Source organism: Mastigoproctus giganteus, chromosome 7 (genome assembly GCF_048544385.1).
Source record: "Mastigoproctus giganteus isolate SK-2022 chromosome 7, ASM4854438v1, whole genome shotgun sequence".
NCBI classification, from domain to species: domain Eukaryota; kingdom Metazoa; phylum Arthropoda; class Arachnida; order Uropygi; family Thelyphonidae; genus Mastigoproctus; species Mastigoproctus giganteus.
In genome coordinates, this window is record NC_143581.1 from 99,295,008 (window position 1) to 99,317,327 (window position 22,320).

Below are 22,320 nucleotides of genomic sequence, written 5' to 3' on the forward strand. Positions count from 1 at the left end.
TAAAATAATTTTGTCTTTGTTAATAGAATAGCCTTAATGACAATTTACTGGAGTAATATTCTTTTAAATGTAGGATAATAGTTTTATCTCTCATATAAAACTCCATGATTTTTATGTATAAACTGTTTATAATTTGTTAGAAGGATACTTTAAGTTTTAATTTACGTATATAATTATTCTATATTCAACATGTCTAAACACAGTTCTATCAGCTTTTTTTCACAATATGGCTGAGTTACTCAATATTGGGTGTTAGTTGCAGTTTTATCTCCAAGAAACTCATGATTTTCATCCAGCAAACAGATGAAGAATGTGTTCGATTACAGAAATAATACTGGATGCTTCGTGCCCTTGGCTGTTTTGTTTAACACATTCCCGTAACCCTTCAGCAGCACATAGGTTTTCCAAAATGAAAAATGTCACATATTGTAAAAGATCCCATATTAGTTGCATGAAGATACTTATACAGACATAACAGACAGCATTAGCAAATATTCTTGCATCTTTTCTGTTTGAAAGTTTCCCTGTAAAAATTAAATCATGTGAGCCTTTCTCAACCACTTCAGGACCAAACAGATTGACTAGGGTCATCAAGTACTCTGTAGAACATATAGTAGTACTCAGTGACATACAATGGCACAAATATAACCTTGAGGTCAGATTTGCTACCTGAAGATGTAATAGCTATGACCAAAATGAAAAACAGCACCACTTTTTTATGATGCACTACTTTATTCATAAATACTTGACAATATTATAATAATGTGGAATATTACACAGTAAGAAGGTTATTAGTATGATATAATTGTTCTAGATTGTTGTACTTAATTATTCATGTGAAAAATTGGTGACAAAATAGTATCAACAAAAATAAAATCATATTTGGAAAAGTAATAAAATCAAACCACAAATCTTTGAAATCAAGATATTTTAAATAGTTATTATGAGTTTACACTTCATTTGAAATATGTTAGGAGATTAGGTGAAATTTCAACATTTTCACAAGTTAATTTGAGGGCGTGAAGAAACGGGATGATGCCCTCAAACGAACAAATATAGGATGCTTCAAGCACTCAGATACCCAACTCATTGCTAGTATTAAAATTGGCAAATGATGCAAGAAAGCAAACTTAAGCATCAGCAAAAACGAACGAAAAAAAACTGCAGATTTATAATGCACAAAGAATCGCTGCTGATAATAGATCAACAGTATTGTTTCCTCTTTTTGCCTCTCCAACCATTCTGCTGTAGAAAACAGTCATTCAGTAACGACTAACATACTAGTAAAAGTATTACTAGTATGTTAGTGACCAACCCGCAAGTTCCAGTAAATATCTAAAAGTTAAAACCACCCATTCTGATTTACTGGCTCACTCTTTCTCTCTGGTTTGTTTTGCTCATCAGTCATTACAGCTATTACACATTCCTGTTCTCATTTTCGTTTTTCTCGTTTGCTTATGTTGTAACGAACTGACTCAGCACTGCAGTGGCCACTCATGTCGATTGGATGCACTGCCTTACATTTAATATGCATCTTAACTAAGAGAATAACGTCTCCTCTCCATTCTGTCTGTATATATTGTACTACCCATATTCAAATTCTGCATTCCTTATGCCTGATTGACACCATGTCTGTTATCTCTACAATGTCTGCATTTGTTGACTAAATCAGTGCTTCAAATTCATCAAATTATCTTCTATGCTCCTAGAATTAGTGTACATCCGAGTAGACATGCATGTGTTCTTACCCTTAGTTATCCTAACACAGCCCATGTATTTACTTGTTCCGTGATGACCCACAGCAGGGCTTGAAATTTCCGATAATTTGCTTTCCAGGCTGCTGCATGTTCCAACAGAAGCAGTGCAATAATCACTTTTGACCTCTGTCTGCAGCTCTTGTTAAAGTATTAGTTTGTGTACTCCTCCCCCTAGCTCAGCTTTCCAACCTGCCAACACTGCCTCAATAGCATCAGCAAATATTCTTTGGCACTCTTTCAATTTAAGTACATCCCATCTGTGTAGAAGCAGTCTCTCCTGTTAACAGGAGAGACTGCTTACTCTCCTGCACAGTCTAGCCAGGGCTGCTGAACTGATTGACGAGGCTCTCAATATACTCTCTCCTATCACGTCTAGGCAGAATTGCAGGCACTTTCAAGTATAATCCTGACAGTGATTTTTTCCCGTTGCCCTATACCTGTTAAGTAAGTCTTCAGATCTCCTATTCTTAATATTATTAGTGCTAATGTATACAATGATTTGACCTTTCTTGCCCTTAAAAGATATCTCCTCTAAAACATTATTCTACTTCTGCTCCTGGCAGACATACCCTAATTCTATTTAGCCTACCCTATTTACACAATATTTCCTGTTTCCATGACAATAGAGTTAAACAATAATTACTTCCTGTTGGACCAGTGCATTCTGCCTTGGGGATTGTCCCTAAGTTGCCTGATGCACAAGTGTCAGCTCTGGCATTGTTAGGCAGCTGGGAGCTTGATGGGCCCCCATTTTAATTCCTTTGAGAGCATCCACCCTGTGTTCAAGTTCTTAAAAACACCAATCAGAACAATGAGTTTGCGTAATTTCTTCACACACAAAAAAGACATCCCTCTTGCATCAAAGCAGCAAAGCGAAGCACCGAGGATAGAAGTCACTGCTCTCACAGAAAGCAGCTATTATTGGCAACGGGTAATATATTATGAAAAGGATAGGTCAAACAGATGTAGAGTATGGCTGATAGGGACAAAAGGTTGATGATACAGTAATCTTTTGTTGATATTGTTGTACGTTGATAATAATGTTATTACAACCCACATTAGATATTATGCACATGTGATCTCAAAATTTACTTAACAAGTATAAGGCAATGCTGAAAGAATTCCATGAGTTAGAGCTAAATTTGTTTCTGGAATTTTTTTCCAAAAAGTACATGGCAACAGCCTAGTCAATCAATTGGACCAGTCAACAAACATGTTGCCTGTGTTTGTTAATAGGAGAAACTGGTTTTACAGTGATACATGCATGTAAAGCGAAGAGTTGCAAGAATATTTGCTGACTGTTAAGGCTTCCTGATGTTATCAGGAAGTACTAGTTTGGAGATACAACGACTAATCGTTTTAATGGCAGCTGTAAGAAAAGGTGAAATAGATTCTTAAGTACTTCTATTAGAGAATACAGTAGGTGAAAAAGCAAGGTGGGGGAGGGGATAACGAAGCACACTGGGAGTCATTTTGTGATAAGCTATGTTAGGCTTACTGAGAGAACAAACAAGCAAACACAGACTTACTAATTTACTAATGTTAAAAGCACAGTATATAAATTTATATACTGTCTATTTATATACAGCCTAAGATATCAATTTCAGGCATTATATATCAATTAAGTACAAGTATAGGAGAATGGACAGATAGGGCAGGAGGGACATCAACACATAACACAGACGTAATATATAAAGGCACAATATGGTCCAAGTTGTTAATGTACCTAAAACAACAGGAAGTGTGGCGGGGGAAGGGTATGTTCTTAGTTGTTGTTTTCATCTGTTCAAGTCACAGCCGACTTTCAGAGACTGTTTTGCCTCCATGCTGTCTGGTCTTCAACAGATTCTTTCAAGTTCTTCATGCTCATACCAATGTTGCTCTTGATGGCATCGAGCCAACATGTTCTTTACAGATCTCTTCTCCTTGTTCCACTGACCTTTCCTAGCATTATCAATTTTTCTAATGAATTGGATCACACTACGTGACCAAAATATGTCAATCATAGCTTGGTGATCTTGTTCTTAGTTAAGAAGCTATAAATTCTAAAACAGTACAAACAACTAATAACATAATGAGAGTAGGAGTATGTTGGTTATCTCTTTGTGACGAATACAATGAACAACCACAGAGTTGTTGTTCATCTTATTCATGTAGTGGGCAAGTAAATTATATTCATGTACTGGGCAAATAAATAAGAATGTCTTATGTGGGATTTTTCAGATATTAACTGGAACTCTCAATTTCTTTGCTTACTCAGGAGCAGAACATTTCTATATTTACTGAATGACTTTTTTCTAAACCAGTATTAACATGCTGGTATAGAAACCATGCTAGTTAGAGGGGAAACAAGACAAAACATTCTGATCTTATTATCAGCAGTGACACTTCATGTACTAACTTCCCTCAGTTCCACACTGCATTTTGCATTTGTTTATGTGGAAGGCATCAAAAGCCTTACGGAAATCTAAGTACATGATATAAAAATTATATTCTGAATCCATTTCCTTGGTAACTACCTCATAATAGCTAATCAGATTGGTCAGACAAGATCTCCCCTTAACATATCCATGCTATGATTGCCACATAACTGTTCCTGTCAAAATCGTCTTGCATTTCTTCTTTAACCACTGATTCTATTATTTTCCTTGGCCCAAAAGTCAGGCTTAGGTCTGTAATTACTTCATCCTTGATCTCTTCCTGTGATAAAAGGGACAAGTAATTACAGAACTGTAAGCTTAATAAGAATTAGGTGTACTTCTGGTATCCCCATCTCTTAATACTTCTTCATGTTTGAATGTAGGTGCAAAATATTCAGTGTCTGTCTGTACAGGGTCACCTTTTATATCCAGTAGACAATATGGTTCATCCCTTCCCATACAGTATTAACTTAAGCAGCATTTTTTTGCCAAAGATTTCTCACAACCTGCCTTGGCTTGCCTTACCCACTTACTAACTTTATTGCAGACTAATTTTTACTTACAGCTGTAGGTATCTGTATCACAATTTATTGTGATAAAGAAGCCTCCCCACTCCAAAACACAGGCATTCAATTGGGCTGATGTCAGGTGAATTTGGAGGCCAAACAAGATGGATGATACCTTCACTGTATTCCTTGGACATTTCATGCACAGTGTGGGTTTACTGACATGGCACATTAGCATCTTGGAAGGTGCCATTTCTGTCCAAGAAAAAATGCAATGTGGCAGAGTACAGTACAGACGGTCCTAAGAGCTGTCAGTAGACCTCACCAGTAAAAATGCCGGTACATGTGCATCAGGGGGTCCTAGTTCTTAGAGGGCACCATGCACAATGGGTCCATGAACTAGTGTTGCTTGTGTCACATACAAAGCCATCTCTCAGCATGTTGCATCAAAATAACAAACAACCAGGACTTGGACTCATCTACATTGTTCTTGTATTCCCTATAGTGTTGCAATGTCAACTATTGTACAGTGACCTGCCATGTGCTGCATCTTTTGCTCATCACAAACACCCACCTTGCGTAATCCTTTACAGTTCTGTCAGCGGGAGGTGGTTTGACCTGTCCAATGCCATTCTTGGTACACCTATGGGCCATCAGCAGTTGACAAAGGTCTGCCATTTGCAATATGGAAGCACCTAATGCATGAATTCCCATAATCATGCTCTTCTGAAATTCTGTAATATCTTTACTATGTCCCATAACTGCTATCACTTTTATCACTTTGACTTGCATGAAATGCAAATTACTACTGCTCTAGCATATGAAGCTGTTCTGCTTTTTATACTACAAGCTATGTGGCATAGTCCGTTACAGATGGGGGTTGTCATCATTTAGTGATCGCTGAGTGTATATATATATTTAAAGATAGTTATATCTTTAACTACATACCACATCAATACACAAGGGTCACTGCAATCCAGAGGTTCCATCACATGAAGATACTTAAAGCATCCAGCATTTACCCATCCTCAAGCTTAGCCTAAAAACATCATCAATGTACTTCCGAAAAGAGTGTAAACCATTTTATATGAAGAAGGTAAAAAACCATCACACAAAAGTAATGGCACATGAAAATGCAACAAACCACCAAATGCACATGTACTGAAGGTTGAAAATCACAAATTATTTTGTTGATTTTGTTTTTCCATTCAAATAAAAGTGGTTTATGTTCATTTCAGAAGTTATGACGTTTTTAGACTAAACCAAAGATGGAGAACAATTTTCCCATTAAGAAAAAAGCAGTTGATTTGGAAAGGTAATTTATAAACGGTAAAAACTAAATGGCAACTGACCAATTTTAACAGAAAAATTCAAAAATTTCAGCCCAAATATGACCAAAAAAAAAATCCAAATGACAAATAGTTTAAAGCAAAAAAATTAGTAAGACTGATGCCAGTGCCTGTTAATTGAAAAACCCTGTTTATATTTCTAATTTTGTTTATATTTCTAAAGGAAAAATCTTTTGCGGTTAAGTCTAGTTGGAATTCCGTGACTAGATCTGTTATTCGAGAAAGGATGTCTGCAGGGATCTGTTTTTGGGCCACTAATGGCAAATTGCTATTAGAGGATTGGTTACAGAAGGAATATAGTCAGGTTCATATGGGGATGACCTGGTTGATTTTGATTTGGTAGTTGTTGGCGCATCGGCTTCTGTGGCCATATTGCACCTCCCAAGGTTTTTGCAGTACTTTGATCCAAGCCCGAGGCGGGAATCGAACCCGCGACCTTTGGGTTGCCGGGCAGGTACTTCACCCACTCGGCTAGCCCAGTCGGCCGGGGATGACCTGGTAATATTACTGGTAACATTAGATGAAGGCTTTTCACAGCTTCAAATTGAACAACGATCTAATGAAATAATAAAAGATCTGAATGCTTGGTGTGACTTCTATAAATTAACAGCATTCAGGTCAAAAACAAAATTAATATAACTAAAGGGGAACCTATTTGTTCGTAGAGAACCTCATGTGCTGAGTGGTTGTGAAAATTTAAAGTCCATTAAGAATATTAGATATCTTGGCGTCTTCATTGACAGATGTCTTAGATTTGACACCCATATCAATTTTCTATCTGAAAATGTTGAAAAATTTGTTAACATGATAGCGAGAATTACTAGGAAGGATTGGGGTATTAGAGGTAGGCCACTAATACCCCAATCCTTCTTTATGACTGTGTTTTCCTTCCTACTGTTTCTTATGGTATCTCTGCTTTAATAGACTGTTAATTTTAAAAAATATATAAGAAAACTGTATTCCATTCAGAGGATGATGCTCCTAAAGATGGATCTAGTTTGTAGAACTGTCTCCACTGATGCACTAGAGATTGTCACAAGGAAAATGCCAATTGACCTTTTTTTTTAAATGACTTTCAACATTTGGCATGGAATTATTTTTATTATTCGTGATCTTGAGTTGGATTTGGCTAATGATCAGAAGAATGAGGCCAAGTGAATCTTAGATATTTTAATGACTCTTTGGAATCATAGATGGGCTAACTCAAATAAAGGTGAAATAACTGATAGGTTCTTTCCCTATGTTGTTGATGTTCTGCCAGAAAAAAGGTTTGTGCCTAATCTATAAACTATGTTTTTATTAACTGGTCATGGCTCAATGTTAGCAAAGCTGAATCAGCTGGGTGTTTTGGAAAGGTCACATGTTACTGCATGGCTCTGGAGACATGGAGTCATGTTTTATATTATGGTCATGAGTACTTGACCATAAAAGGAAAATTAGGTGGTAGTGGGAAGATAGGAAGTTAAAGTGGTAGAGATAGAGGGGGCAGTAGTGAGGGCAACCACCTGATTGAAGGGGGGGGAGACAGTAGAGGGAACCCCATGACCGAATGTTCATTCTGTCCTGGGAGTGGGAGTTTATAGATGGCAGTGAAATTACCCACCAGGCAAAGGGGGCATCCAGGTTGGGAGGAAGGGGAAAGTGAAGTGAGAGAACAACCAACCCAGGTGGTAGGAGTGAAGGTTCATAGGGAAAGAGATCCCTACGTTGGAGCCTATTTTGGTGCTCTATTCTGGCTAGAGGGAAACCGTGCTGCCCAGTGTTTGCATCCCACACCATTCCGGCTAAGTAGCTACAACATGGTGTCTGCTTGGAGACAGGGGACCATAATAGGCTATCTGCCCACCATCCTATCCATGGGGTGGGAGACAAGATTTAATTCACATATGCACTCTACTTGAAATTTTTTTTGTTCTTACATTTTATACTATTTTTGTAACCTTTTCTGTTAAATTATGTCCCCCCCATACACACACCCCTCTTTCTCACAGCAGGGTGGGGATGGAATGGTATGTAATGTAACCTAATATACTAATTGTCTAATAACTAAGATTAAAATAAAGTTAAAAGTAAGACTGCTTACTTACTAACTTACTTACTTAGAAGTAAGTAAGTAAGTTAGTAAGCAATAAAATCCAAAATTATATAGTTTATGTTCTTTCAGAGGTAAGTACATTGAGACAATAACTGGATGGGAAGATTTTTTTGCACTTTCTAGGAAATGACTGGCAAGCAAATTTCAATCAGAAGGAAAACACCAGTGGAACAAGAAAGTGTAAAACGGCAACACAGGTTTTGAGAACAAGTGGAGAAAAAGTCGGGACCTGGAGCAGTCTTAATATCAGATTGTTCAAAATTTTTCTGACATCCATTTGACAAAAGACCACAGGAGGCACTGAGTGGAATGTACTGGGAATGAAAGGAGGTGGTTGGCTGAGATCATTAATAGAAGAACAGAACAGTAAGTTGGCTTTATTTATAGCGGGGGTGGCAATAAAACAATCAGGTTTTAACAGATGTGGTAGTACAGATGGTCAAAAGGTGTGGCTAATAGCTTTGGCAAAAGATCAGAATGCTCAACTGCCATTTGAACAAGTAAGTTTTCAAATTCTGCTTTGGATTGATTAATAACCACTTTACAATTTTGGGGGTTTTGGTGTAGGCAGAAAATGAACTTGGAGATTTGGATGCAAGCCAATTGTGATATGCAACATTATCTTGAACAGCCCTAATGCATTTATTTGAAATGCCAAAGTTTATTTAAACCTTGGTTTTAGAATTTATTAAATTCTTGTCCTTTATTTAAAGGACAAAATTTTAAGGTGAAAAATTTTATTAAAATTTTCATTAAAAATTTTAATAAAAATAATTTTACTGATATGATCTGAGCAATTCTTAAGGTTAGACGATTTAAAACAGTAATCCAACCAAGAAAAGAAGAACAGAAATCTTGCAGATCATTTCATTTTGCATTCATGTAATGCCAACCAACATGAGGCTGCAAATAGCCACAAAAGAAAGCTCCATTGGAGAAGAGACCAACACTAAGATCTTAATTGAGGTGTTTAGAAGGCCATTTAATTTAGCTGTATCCTTTTGAAGGTTTGTTCATGAGAAAAAGATCTGGCATTTTTTTTCCAATACAGAGAAGTGTAGATGTAATAGATGAATTTAACAGAATGGGGCAGAGAAAGAGATTTCATGCCAAAGGAGATAAGAAAGAGAAGATTCCAAATTAAGAAGTGTCTGACTACGAATAGCGGAGCAGACATATCCACTAGTACCACCTTTGAAGTAAAAGGAATAAAAAATAAAAAAAAGTGGCAACTAAGGCAGCTAACATTGTCAGAAAAAGTGGAGCTAGGCATATTGTCGATGGAAATGGATATCACTGAGATCAGAATTGGCCCATATTTATTTGCAAAATGAATGAAGAAGTTTTTTTGATGTTCAGACTTTTTTCAGAATAAGTTTGTTTTATTAGTGTGACTATTCATGATGCATTCAATAAATAAAATAAAAGTAGATGGGGCAATGTTGTATGATGTAATGAAATTTTTAGATAATACACTAGCTGATACAGATACCTCCGAGGAAGTTACCAATAGGTTCAGTCTGGTGTACTATTTAGTGACTGACCTGAAAACACACTATTATAGAGCTGTCCCCTCAATATATAAGGATGATCGGATCATACCAAAACGACCATTATAATCTCAAGACAATCACAATCTTATGCGTGATGGAAGAGGTTACCACAACTTTGCTCTGGAGACTAAACATGGCTTTCACCACTTCTTGGCTCCAGCAAGCAAAGTGGTGGTACTACACTGATTGATCAGTCATCTATTGCCTAGCAACACAGAAGGGTGGTATTCCCCCATATGGTATGGACACTACACCTTGATCCTTGCTTATATTGGTTTGCACCTGGGTGGTCACCTCTACTATACTAAATGCAGTATACAACTTGCACATGGGGTGTACACCCAGAATTACTAACAGTCCCACCAACGTGAAGGTGCAAGCAGAGGATTTGTTTGTCACATCATGACTGGACACTTCACCGAAATTCAGTCCCCTTGACTCATGAATGTCACCTGAATATATGTTCCATCTGGGTAGCATAGCATGCCATAGAACTTCATATCTGAGAGAATGTTTATGACCAGTCTCAAAGACCAAACTCTTGGGATGTTTCAGGTTTTGAATGAATTAAGTAAACTAAAATGTTGATGGCATCCTTTTCTTTTCAAACAACATAAATTTAAAATGAGAAAGGATGGCTGCATCAGATGTGTGGAGATTTCTTTTCAGCCAAAGGGTAGTAGTAGTGGCATGTGATGCAACAAAGCAAGTGAATGGACTTATGCAGCATCAGCCAAAAAAAAAAAAAAAAAAACACACCATTCCCTCCAAATGCCTATCCAGTTCCTCCTTAATGATGGAAGTTTGTTCCAGCAATTAACCACCCGCTGGCTAAAGGCAAATTTCCGCACATCTATTCTACATCTGTCTTTTCTTAATTTGAATTTATGCCCCCTTAAGTTCGTAATCTGAACAAGTGGAAGGATCCCATCAGAATTCAGTGTGCGTGCTCAACCCATTCAAGGCCTTATACATCTCAATCATATCACCGCGCAGGTGCCTAGTCTTCAGCCACTGCAATTTGCAGAACTTAAGCCTCTCTTGGTAAGAGGATCCCTCCATTCCCCTCACCAGTCTTGTTGCCCTTCTCTGTACACACTCAAGTAAATCTACATTCTTCCTAAAATGAGGCCTCCAGACCTGTACGCAGTACTCAAGGCGTGGCCTGACCATTGCCTTATACAGAGGTACAATCACCTCCTCCTCCCTGCTAGCAAAATTCCTATATATCATTGACAAAACCCCATGACCTGCCCTGGCAGCCTGTCTTTATTGCTCAGAAAACTTCATATCTGACTGCACAATTACTCCCAGGTCTTTTTCATTTTCTACCACCTTAAGTGTAGTACCACACAGTTGGTATGTTTCTCTGGGGTTACTTCTACCCATATGCAGTACTTTGCATTTGTCAAGGTTAAACTTCAGTTGCCACTTCTTAACCCATCTGTCCAAATTATCTAGATCCTGTTGCAGTAGCACACTGCCATTACTGTCATTAACAACCCTGCCAACATTTGTATCATCTGCAAACTTTGACATTAAGCCTGATATACCTTCATCAATATCACTGATCAATAAACAAAACAACAGTGGACCTAACACCAAACCCTGTGGGACTCCACTAATAACATTAGTCCACGAAGAGCAGCACCCATTAGACCGGGGTTCGAGCCCGTCACCACCAAATACGGTGGATGCGGAAAGGTCAAGGGAATGTTCCCTTGACCTTTCCGCATATTCCCGGAGCAATATGGCCTTAGTTGCTAATGCTCCTAAAAACCAAATAACAAACAAACAACAAGCAGCACCCATTGTTTACCACCCTCTGTCTTCTCCCACTTAACCATCCTTTTATCCGTTGTAGCAACTTACCCTTAATACCATTCTGTTCCAATTTGTACAATAGTCTTCCATGCGCAACAGTGTCAAAAGCTTTCCTGAAATCCAAATATATGATATCAAAATTATTTTTTGCATCCAGTTCCTTTGTAATCACGTCATAATATCCAATCAAATTTGTCAGACAAGACTTTCCCTTAAACCCATGCTGTGTCTGAATTATTGCTGCAGTCTTGTCTAGATGATCCTGCAATGCATCTTTAACCAGTGACTCCATTATTTTACCCAGAACAGAAGTTAAACTAACTGGTCTGTAATTACTCGTGTCACCCTTCAATCCCCCTTTGTGAATTGGGAATACATTTGCACATCTCCAGTCTGTGGGAACCTCCCCTGAGTCCAAAGATGCTCTCATAATTATGGCTAAGGGTTTGCTTAGTTGCTTTGCCGCCTCCTTTAATATAACTGGATAGATCCCATCCACCCCAGGTGCTTTTCTTTTCTTATGTTTAACTTCAACAATTTCTCCTCCACTTTGCTTTCAGTTATTATAAAATCATTAAGTATCCTGCTACAATTTGATAACCTTCTGCCATTTTCAAACCTTAATAATTCCTCATGTGTGAATGTAGAGGCAAAATACTCATTCAGTTTGTTTGCTATCTGAGCAGGAACATCAACAGTCGAACGATCGATATCAAGTGGACCAATCAGATTCATCCCCTTCCTTTTAGAGTTTATATATAAAGTATAATTTGAAACTGTTGTTTGGCAAGTGGCTAGTTCAAATTACAACCACTCCCCGATTAATGTAAGGGTTGCGTTCCGCTGAACTATGTAAGTCGGATTTTCCCTCATGCTTGTGCAGTACTCAACTATGCTCACTGTATTGATTGAATTAAAAAAGAAACGTTCGACAAATATATGAATACAATTGTTTATTGCATGCCCAAAATGCCCAGGAAAATGCCCAGGAAAAATTACAAAAGCGTGCAATTTAAAAAATTTAAAAATTATAAAATTACAAAAAAAAAAAAAAAAGAGGACACAGGCATCACGTCAGTAACTTTTACCTCTCAAGCATTGTTGTCAGAATCGACGTCTTCAGCTGATAAGTACGCCGGCTGAGGACGTTCAGGGCTATGAAGATTTAGAAGGGGTCGGCCACTCAACCTTATGAAAGAACATTAATGGATGACTGGATGGTGGCGTTTTCTTTTCATTGTAGATTTCTTTGTAGCACGCAAGCAAGCGTATCGTTCACTCCTCTGTTAACTTTTAAGAATCGCTGTCAGGATCCATCTTCTCAAACCTCGCCACTGTCAATGCAATTTCACGAAATTGCCATTGCCATCTCTCTGGTGTGAAGCGTCGGCTCATTTGGTTCACCTTGAGCTTCATCAGTATTTTCTCCTTTCACTATCGCTGCCTGCAAGTCAATAAGTTCTTCGTTAGATAATTCCTTCTCTTCTTCCTCTAACTCCTCCACGTCTTTGGCATCAACCTCCAACTGAAGTAGCTCTGCAACCTTTACAATCTTATCTGTAACCTCTTCATATGATTCGTGTTTTTCAAATCCTACGAAGCCTTTCACGTGCTGTGGCCATATTTTCTTCCATGTGCCATTTAAACCACTTTTAGTAATTCCCACCCAGGCCTTATTAATGTTTAAGATGGCATGGAAAATATTGTAAGATTTCCAAAAGTCTCTTAACGTAAAATTTTTCTCATCAACTACTGCAGACGATGCTTGAGCAAATGTTGTGCGTAAATAGTATGCTTTTAAATTCGAAATAACACCCTGATCCATGGGTTGGATGAATGAAGTCATATTTGGCAGTAGAAATACGACTCTCATGTTCGAATTGAGATCACCTAAATGCATAGGAAGTCCAGGAGCTGATTTATCTAACAGAAACAAAATCTTGAAAGGAACGTCATTGTCTTTACAATATTTTTCAACCTCAGGAATGAAGCAGCATTTAAACCAATCCTCAAAGAGAGATACTGTTATCCAGCTCTCTGGTTCGATTGGAAATGCACAGGTAGGGTGGCTTTATTGATGCTCTTAAATGCACAAGGATTTCCAGAATGGTACACAAGCAGTGGATTTAATCTGTAATCTCCTGCTGCATTAGCCCCAAGCAAGAGCGTGGCACTATCTGTTGAAGATTTGAAACCTGGCATTGTCTTTTCATCTTTAGCAATATATGTTCAAGCCGGCATTTTTTTTCCCAATACAGAGCAGTCTTGTCAACGTTAAAAATTTGCTGCATTGAATAGCCGCCATCATCAATAATTTTTTCCAACACATCACAAAATTTCTTTGCAGCTGCAGAATAAGCACTGGCGACTTCACTGCATATTTTAGCGTTTTGGAAACCAGCATGATGGTTGAACCTATTAAACCACCCTTTGCTTGCCAAGAACTTGGCTTGGGGCTTGCCATACTTATCCTTAACGTCTTCATATATACTTCTTGCTTTTGCTCAAATGCCCATTGGACTCAGGAACACTTGCTATCTGTTATCTGGTTTTTTTTTAGGAGCATTAGCAACTAAGGCCATATTGCTCCGGGGATGTGCGGTGGTCATTCTCTGACCTTTCCATATCCTCCGTATTTGGTGGGCACGGGCTTGAACCCCGGCCTAATCAAGAAGCGTGTGCTACGCACTGCTGCTCCTGCCCACTTAGCTACGGAGGTGCCAAGGAACACTTGCTTTTGAATCTGAATTTCCATCCATATTATGATAGTTGTTCCATCTTTGATATAGCACCCGAAAGCTGTTTTGTTGATCCTTTGACATGCTCTTTTATACACGCACTGTCCTTTAAAATAGTTTTCACTGCTGAAGCAGCGAGACCTAATTTCCTTGCAATAGATGATAAACTTTGTCCTGCTTCGTACTTCTTAATCATTTTCATCTTGTTTCCTGGCACTGCCAGCACTTGCACTTTCCGTTGGTCCCTTTCACTTTACCATTGCAATAAGTAAATAGGAATGAAGAGAAGCTTCTGAAAATTTGTTTTTTATATGATTAAAGATTTCAGTGAAGGGGAACACATTTCACCATAACCCACACAATGCCAGTTATCGGGATTATCGCAAATGCAATAAGATCGAGTTTACTACCTGTTTATAATAGTTTGTGCTAACAGAAAAGCCCAATAAACCGGAAAATGCCAATTGTTTTTATTGTTTTTTGGTCGTGACCTACAAACGTGCTTTTGAAAAATATCACAAAGGCATTCAAAATTGATTCTTATAACGGGAACATATGATAACGATGAAAGTGTAGTGCAACTTCCATTATAAATATGATCTTTTAGAGAGATAAATAGCTTAATAATATAGCAAAATTTAACTTCCAAGGACTTGGAATGAATTACAAAGAAAAAAAAAAAAAAGTTATTGGGTTCACATTACGATATTTTCTCAATACCCCCATTTATCCCTACAGATGCAAAATACCTTTCCATATTTTTTTAAGTTTGCATCGGCCGGCAAAAACTTACATAAAGTCGAATTTGTGTAAGTCGGGGAGTTCCTGTAATTTAAGGACGAATTAGAAAAAAACAAATTCAAATAAGTTTTTTTTTTTTTTTTAATGCAATTAGTCCTCAAGCATTTGAGACAAATGTTTGTACATACCATTGAGCATAAGAATAAAGTCATTTATTACACCATATGTTCATACTGCATTCAGTGAAGTGGTATATATAGACAGCCAATCTTGTTATGACTTATCCCATATCAGGGAAAGATTAGTACTTACTAGAGAGTCTGAGAAATGTTTTGATAGGTTCTCAACTTTAACTACAGGTACCTCTCTCCAATCACAGCATTGGGAAAGAGTCCTTGCAATTGACAAACCTGATAAGGGCAAATACTTAAAATAATTAAAAAGGGAATTTACATTTTGAGCTAGTTAGAAAATGTAGAAATTCAAATTTTAGCTAGTTAGAAAATGTAGAAATTCAATTTTAGCTAATAAAAATATAAAAAATCAATAATGCAATTTTATACACATAAAATATCCATATATGAGGCCTGATGCACTAGAAGAACATAGGGCAATCTGTTGGTGGAGAGCTAAGAGCAGAAGGAGGCAATGAATATGCAAGGGAGCTTAATGAAATTTGTATAGATTATAGGCAGCTCTTTTTAATTTCTTTACACAGTTGTTTTATACATACAGCTGGTTCGGGTTTTTTAGCCCCCAAAACATGCAAATCAACCTGTAAACACACATGCCTATATAGACATAATAAAATAAAAATACATAAACCAGCACATTGTGATCATTGTGAACAAAAATCCCCTCAAACAAGAGCATCAACCATAAACTTGCCTCTTCACAGACATATTTTTTCATAAATTTAAGAATAACATAAGATACAACATTTAAATTTGTATGATTCAATAGGCTTTGCTGTTAAGGACCCAAGGGAAAAGGCTCGCAAGCAATTTTCCTAGTGTCTTGGTGGCACAATCTGTCCTTGGCTGATATACATAAGATGCATGCATTTTGAATTTATTTTATGTTTAAATAAAATTTAAATAGTATTAAAATTTCAAGCATAAGTTAAAAAGTAGCACTTACACCAAATCATGTAAAACTTTAAAGGTAGTACTCATTCCTTTTGCAAAACGAGTGCTATCTTCTCTTTCTTTGTGAATATTGTAATCAAGTAGCTTGTCACATATTCCATCTAAAGATTCCAAAAGACGTAGTTCCCTATAAGGACAAAAAAAAAAAAAAAAATTAATTATATCAAGCAACTACTTGAGTTAATAACACAAATAACTTATTTTAAGAATTAAATATACATGTATTTTACATGTCACTAGGAAATGAATTGCTGACTACAAGTTATGTATGTTTTCATCAAGTCAGTCAAGGGTATGTGGGTGCAAGATTGGATCAAGTTGGAGGTCAAAATGCATATATTTAATAACACACATGCACACACAAATAATGTAAACTAAAACTAGTTACAATTAAATTAGAGTGACCCCCCCCCCCAATTTTAATATCAGAAAACGAGTTCCCGGTTTTAAAACAGCTGGAAGGGGAGGATGTTTATTTCCCCTTGCCATTGTTTTAAAATCAGGGACTCATTTTCCAATTTCAAAACAGCTGCAAGGGAGGAATAAAGGCATTAATTAAAACAGACACTGTATACTGAAGAGGTAAGAGCTTCCAAATCATTGCGAGGAAAGCAGCAAGTAGGAGAGGCTAGCCTGTCAATTACTGTTACTTGCAACAATTCACCAAAAGGGGTATCAGACTGTAAAGACTAACCCCTGCAAGGACAAAAAAATAATAATAATAATAATAAAATAAAAAATATAAGAACAAACTAGAATGGTGGGAGTGGTTATGGGGGTGGGGAGGATAAAGAATAAAAGTGTTGCAGAAGGAAACCAACAGAGGTGTTGCAGGATGTGCTGTAAATAATTTACGGAATATCCTGCTACAACAAGTCACCTTAAAAGATGCATTTCAAGGCACACAAACTCATACACCAGCATGTTACACTGTTTCTCATTTGATTTGATCAGTGGTTGCAGATTTATTTTAAAAGATAATGCAAAAAAAATTAAATAAATAAAAATGAGCAAGCAAGCATGAACCTTACATTCATTCTTTTTAAAAACAGTTCAATACAAATTCCCCAACTCCTCGAATTGAAAAATTAGCCATCAAAACAAAACAGTCCTGCTAATGTACATTTTATTTCAATTTGATAGTATGAACCAGAGCTGTAATGCTCAATATGCTCTACGTTGATATCAATATTTGTAAAATAATAAGAAGTTTACCTTAATATAATACGTAGAACATTTCCATACTCTCCAGCAATTAAAACAAAACAAAACAAAACAAAACAAAAAAAAAAAAAAAAAACCGAAATCTTACATTACAGTAAAAAATAATCAAAAATCAATTGCACAATTAAAATGCAATTAAAAATTAAATAAATAAATTAAAAGAATTTAACGAAAAAATTGCAAAATGATGATTTTCCTTCCTGAAGCTGACAATGCTTTTCGACTGTATGTCGTGATCACAGGAATGAAAATTACCGAATGGGGGTGAGCATGAAACTTAAATAGGGATTATTTGTCTTCAAGCATGTGCTTGCCCACAAATCTGAGATTAGAAATGGCCGGCGAACATTAACAGAATTCTCATGTAATTTAATTTCAACAGTTTCTGCAATTAATAGTCTGGTATAATTACGTTGGCCACCTAAGTATTTTGGCCTTGTTAAATAAAAAAGTATGTTTTTCGTTAATGGCATGAAAGGCTAATTCTGAACACTGCTGAACGAGAAGCACAAACTCAGGCCACGTTTTGATTAACATGAAAATTCAGCAGAAAATGCATAGAACCCTGGTACAACGAGTTGCAATCACCGCAAGAAATGTTGTTTACCAGGCCATTTATTTGTGTTGCGAATGACAAAAGGACTCAGCGCTTTTTCAGTATAGTGTGTAGTATCTGTTTGGCCTGGCCACAATTTTAAATTCGTTATTATTAAAGCATCTGTTAAGCTGTTTGTGCCACCGTTCGATATATGGGCCAGAAATAAAGTATTTTTTAATACAGTAATACCCCGACTTACGCGGTTCTTGATTTTTTCGTTTGGCAACGCTGTCGCCCACTATCTTCAAGGTCGTTTTTCATATGTTATCGATATCCGGTGCGACGGCGGAGATTGAGAGCGAAAGATGAACAAAATTCAACTTTGCTGCTTTTATGTTTTTTATATCAGTGAAGGGGAAACACATTTCACCATAATAACGTAAAAACCAACACAATTCCAGCTATCGGTATAATCGCAAATGCAATTAGATCGAGTTTACTACCAGTTTATAACAGATTTCACTAGCAGAAACACAACTGGATTTTTATTGTTTTATGGTAGTAACCCCTAGAAATGTGAGGTGTTAATAGTGTATCTCTGCCTTTATGGTGTTGTTTATTCAGTTGCTACATGCGCGCAGCTTTGTTTATGCGTATCAAGCGTGCTCCTCGTTTTGTAATTGTGCTTTATTCCCTAAAAATGAGTAAAATACTAAATTAAAAGGCTTGAAAAGGAAGCGTCCTGGTGAAGACACTGCAGATTCAGAGAGAAAAAGAAAAGCAAATATCGACAAACAGAGGCGGACTGGATCAAAAATTCTTACCCGGGAAAATTTATAGTGGCCTCACACTATGGTTTATGGCCAAAATCACACTGGCCCACCGGGGTTTCCCCGGTAAGGCTTATGGCCAGTCCGCCTCTGTCGATAGAGAACAAATATGAAATTGTGAAACGCTTTGAGCGAAATGAAAGACCATGTGATATTGCATGTGCTACAGGCCTAAATGAAGCAACGGCGAAAAGCACATGACAATTGCAAACTTGACAGGTTGAAAATTGAAAAGGGCTCAATTGTAAAGGGCTTAAAAATTTTAGAAAACATAGACTCCAACAAAGAACGCGTTATAGCTACAAAGCAAGGAATAAAAAAATTATTAGCTTGCTACGAAGAAATTCTGCGTGAAAAAAAGGAACGCACTGTGTCATCAGACGAATTTGTTAGATTTTATGAAGCCATCGACATAGAAATAACTTTTTAACGTAAGTCATTTGTTTTTTTAATACATATTTTGTAATAATATGTATAAAGAACTGCAATTTTATTAATATTTTTCTTCTAAACTAGTGTTTTTGTTAGTCCTTGGTCCCAATTAAGCAAAATTTATATGTATTTATATGCAAAGTTGTACCCCGACTTACGCGAATTCGACTTACGCGATTTTCGTCGGACCCACCTGTCGCGTAACTTCGGGGTATTACTGTATTACGATTGTTACGATTAACTCCTGTTTAAGAATCTGCTCGTTAATATTTGTATTTCTGAGCCCAAGGCAGATTCCGCTGTTGAATATTTATAGGCATTTAGAAATTGATTAAAGATAATAGATCTCTTGTAAGTGATCAATACCCATGCATAAGCAGCAATCAATACCCATGTTATATATCAGTGAAACACAAAGTAATGTGAAGAAAAAAAAGTGTTCATAACAGAAGTAGCATTGAACTTTTTGAAAGAACCCATGGAAAAGAGAATTTCTCCCAATCTGCTATAAAAATTTGTACTGCATCCAAGAAAAATCAGTCAACCATCTCAATGTGCACTTTGCCCTCAAATGAAAATTGCAAAACTACTACATGATGTACAAAATGCTCGATACCACAACATGCAGTGATCACATCAAAAGTCCAGCCTCTGATAATGAAAGAGAAGAAAGATAAATTTATTTCCTTATTGTTTATGGTTTTAACAATGTAAAATTGTAAGTAATATTTTAATAGAAATAAAATTTCGTCCATTTTCTCATAAAGTAATGTATTTCCAATCCTTCTTGAACTAAGCCTCAACCTTATTTATCACATACACATCTAGTATTCAAAAAGGTAATTCAAATAATGTTTAAAATAGGGGAGATGGTGATAGCATGCAAAAGATCCCACCATACCAGTAAAATAATTTTTATTGGGCAGACCAATGGCAGCTTAAGAAAGCAATACAAACAAACATTTTGATATGAATAAAGTCAAAAATGGATTACAGCATGTGTTTGTGAAGGGTAAGCCTTGCCTGATGAACATGATTAAAACTATAACGACACCAAGCATTTAGAAGATGGAAAGCCTCAAAATGCTTTTAGAAATTTGATATTGGGCATATGATTTTGTAAACCTTTGATCTGGTTTCCCCATGAGAGGCTACTCTACTAACTGGAATGCAGTGGGATTACTGCAAATGTTCTCAAGTGGATAAGAAACTAGCCACTTTCTTATCCACTGCCAGAAAAATGCCAACAAAATGAAACAGTGGGGAGTAATTAATGGGTATTCTTTAGAGTGGACTGATATATACAGGTGACCCCCGCTTAACACTGATAATTCGTTCCGTAAAAACAGAGCGCTAAGTGAATCCGCGCTAAGCGAGCGCCGCATTCCCATAAGGTAACAGATGTATTTGTGAGCTGCGGTCGGTGCCATAGGATATTTCCTAATCAATAATAAATGGTAGTGAAAAGATGCACAAATGTCGGTCAAAATATTTAATATTCAAATATTTGTACATATAAAATATTCCGCATTACATATGTATATAATTATGTGGTAACTACTTATGTATCAAAATTAAACTTAAAATCATGAATTTAATTGATCTAAATTGATTTAATTTAATTGATGAATTTAATCAAGAAAAATGTGTCGATTTTGGGTTGAACTTTGGCCCTCTTCCAACAATAAAGTTAACCGATCCTTCGCCGCTTTTAAACCTGGCATGTTTTTTTGTTCTTTCAATATGAAACTTCTTTTAGGCATTTGCTTCCACAAAAGTCCTGCTTTATGTATGTTAAAAACTTGTTGAGAAGTATAACACATAATACCCCTCTTCAATAATTTTAACAAGTTCTTTTTTGAAAGTTTCGGCTCTGTAATCTACACTTGCGGCTTTTTCCTGGATTTTAAATCTATTCAACCAGCCCTTACTAGTTTTAAATGGTTCCACATTTTTTTTTTTTTTTTTTTTTTAGGTGAGTTTTCTTCAGGTCATCATATTGACTAATCTCTCTCTCTCTTTTAATAATATTTAACTTAACTGAATTCTGCATTGGATATATCTTCAATAAAATTAGTTAAAGTCTTTCCATTTCAATCTTAATAGCCAGCCTAGCCCTAGTTGCTTGCAGTGGAATAGCTATCTTTCCCGCTGCTAAAATTAATTCTTTATTTTTTTTTTTTTATAATTGTTCTTACAGTTAAATTTGCAAGTCCTAAATTATGGCACACATCCGCTTGTCTTTGACTGGAATCGATTCGCTTCAAAACGTCTAATTTAATTTTCAAATTCAGTCTTTTTCTTACATTTATAGTCTTCGTACTGCGCTCAGACGTTGTTGCTTTTTCATTCTTATCAGCCATTATTAACTCTTCGAAAATGTAACTGCGTTGGTTGCATTAATTATGATACAATGTTCAAGTAAACTGTCCATTTCGCACGATGTCTAATACGGTACTGAGTGATGACTAGACTTCGGATAAATGCATATAACGCAAATATTACAAGCAATATACTTGATCATTTTTTAAAATGTTGCTCTCGGAACTACGTAACAAGTCACTGTACTGCAATTAAATTAGCGTGCGAGAAAATTTCTCAAGTCGGCATGGGAAACGTTTGAATGCTTTTTTGGTATTAATTTTCAAGCTATCGACTCCATCAAATGAAACGGTTTCGTTAAGTATGCCAAAAATGCAATCTGTAAAAGAGCGTTATAGTGATCTGTGACAGCGTTATAGTCAGATATGGGTTATAATATAGGAACAGCATTATAGCGAATCAGCGTAAAGCGAACCGCGTTATAATGGGGGGGGGGGGGGGGGCTGCTGTATATATACAGTAATACTCCGACTTACGCGGTTCTTGATTTTTTCGTTTGGTGTATATCTAAAATTAGCTTATCAGCGATTTGGAAGTCAAATCATAAAGCTTGGGTGACAGCTTCCGTTTTTGAGGACTGGTTTGGTCACCACTTCATATCCGAAGTCGAACGTTATTGCAAGTCTAAACAGATTCCATTTAAAGTGATGCTTCTTATTGACAATACACCCGGTCACCCTCCTGCCACCCTAATTAATTTCAACCCATGTGTGAAAGTTGTTTTTGCCTCCAAACACAACCAGCTTGCTTCAACCGATGGACCAGGGAGTCATCAAAACATTC

At 36.6% G+C, this 22,320-nt stretch overlaps 1 protein-coding gene across 1 annotated transcript in view; it reads right to left on the reverse strand.

Annotated features, from left to right (window-relative positions):
- Positions 1 to 22,320, reverse strand: part of CNPYb (FGF signaling regulator protein canopy b) — a 150,863-nt gene that overhangs the window by 44,478 nt on the left and 84,065 nt on the right. The window contains exon 3 of the mRNA XM_090377045.1: positions 16,124 to 16,258. Coding sequence (XP_090233171.1) covers positions 16,124 to 16,258 — 135 coding nt within the window. The remainder of the gene's footprint in view (positions 1 to 16,123; positions 16,259 to 22,320) is intronic.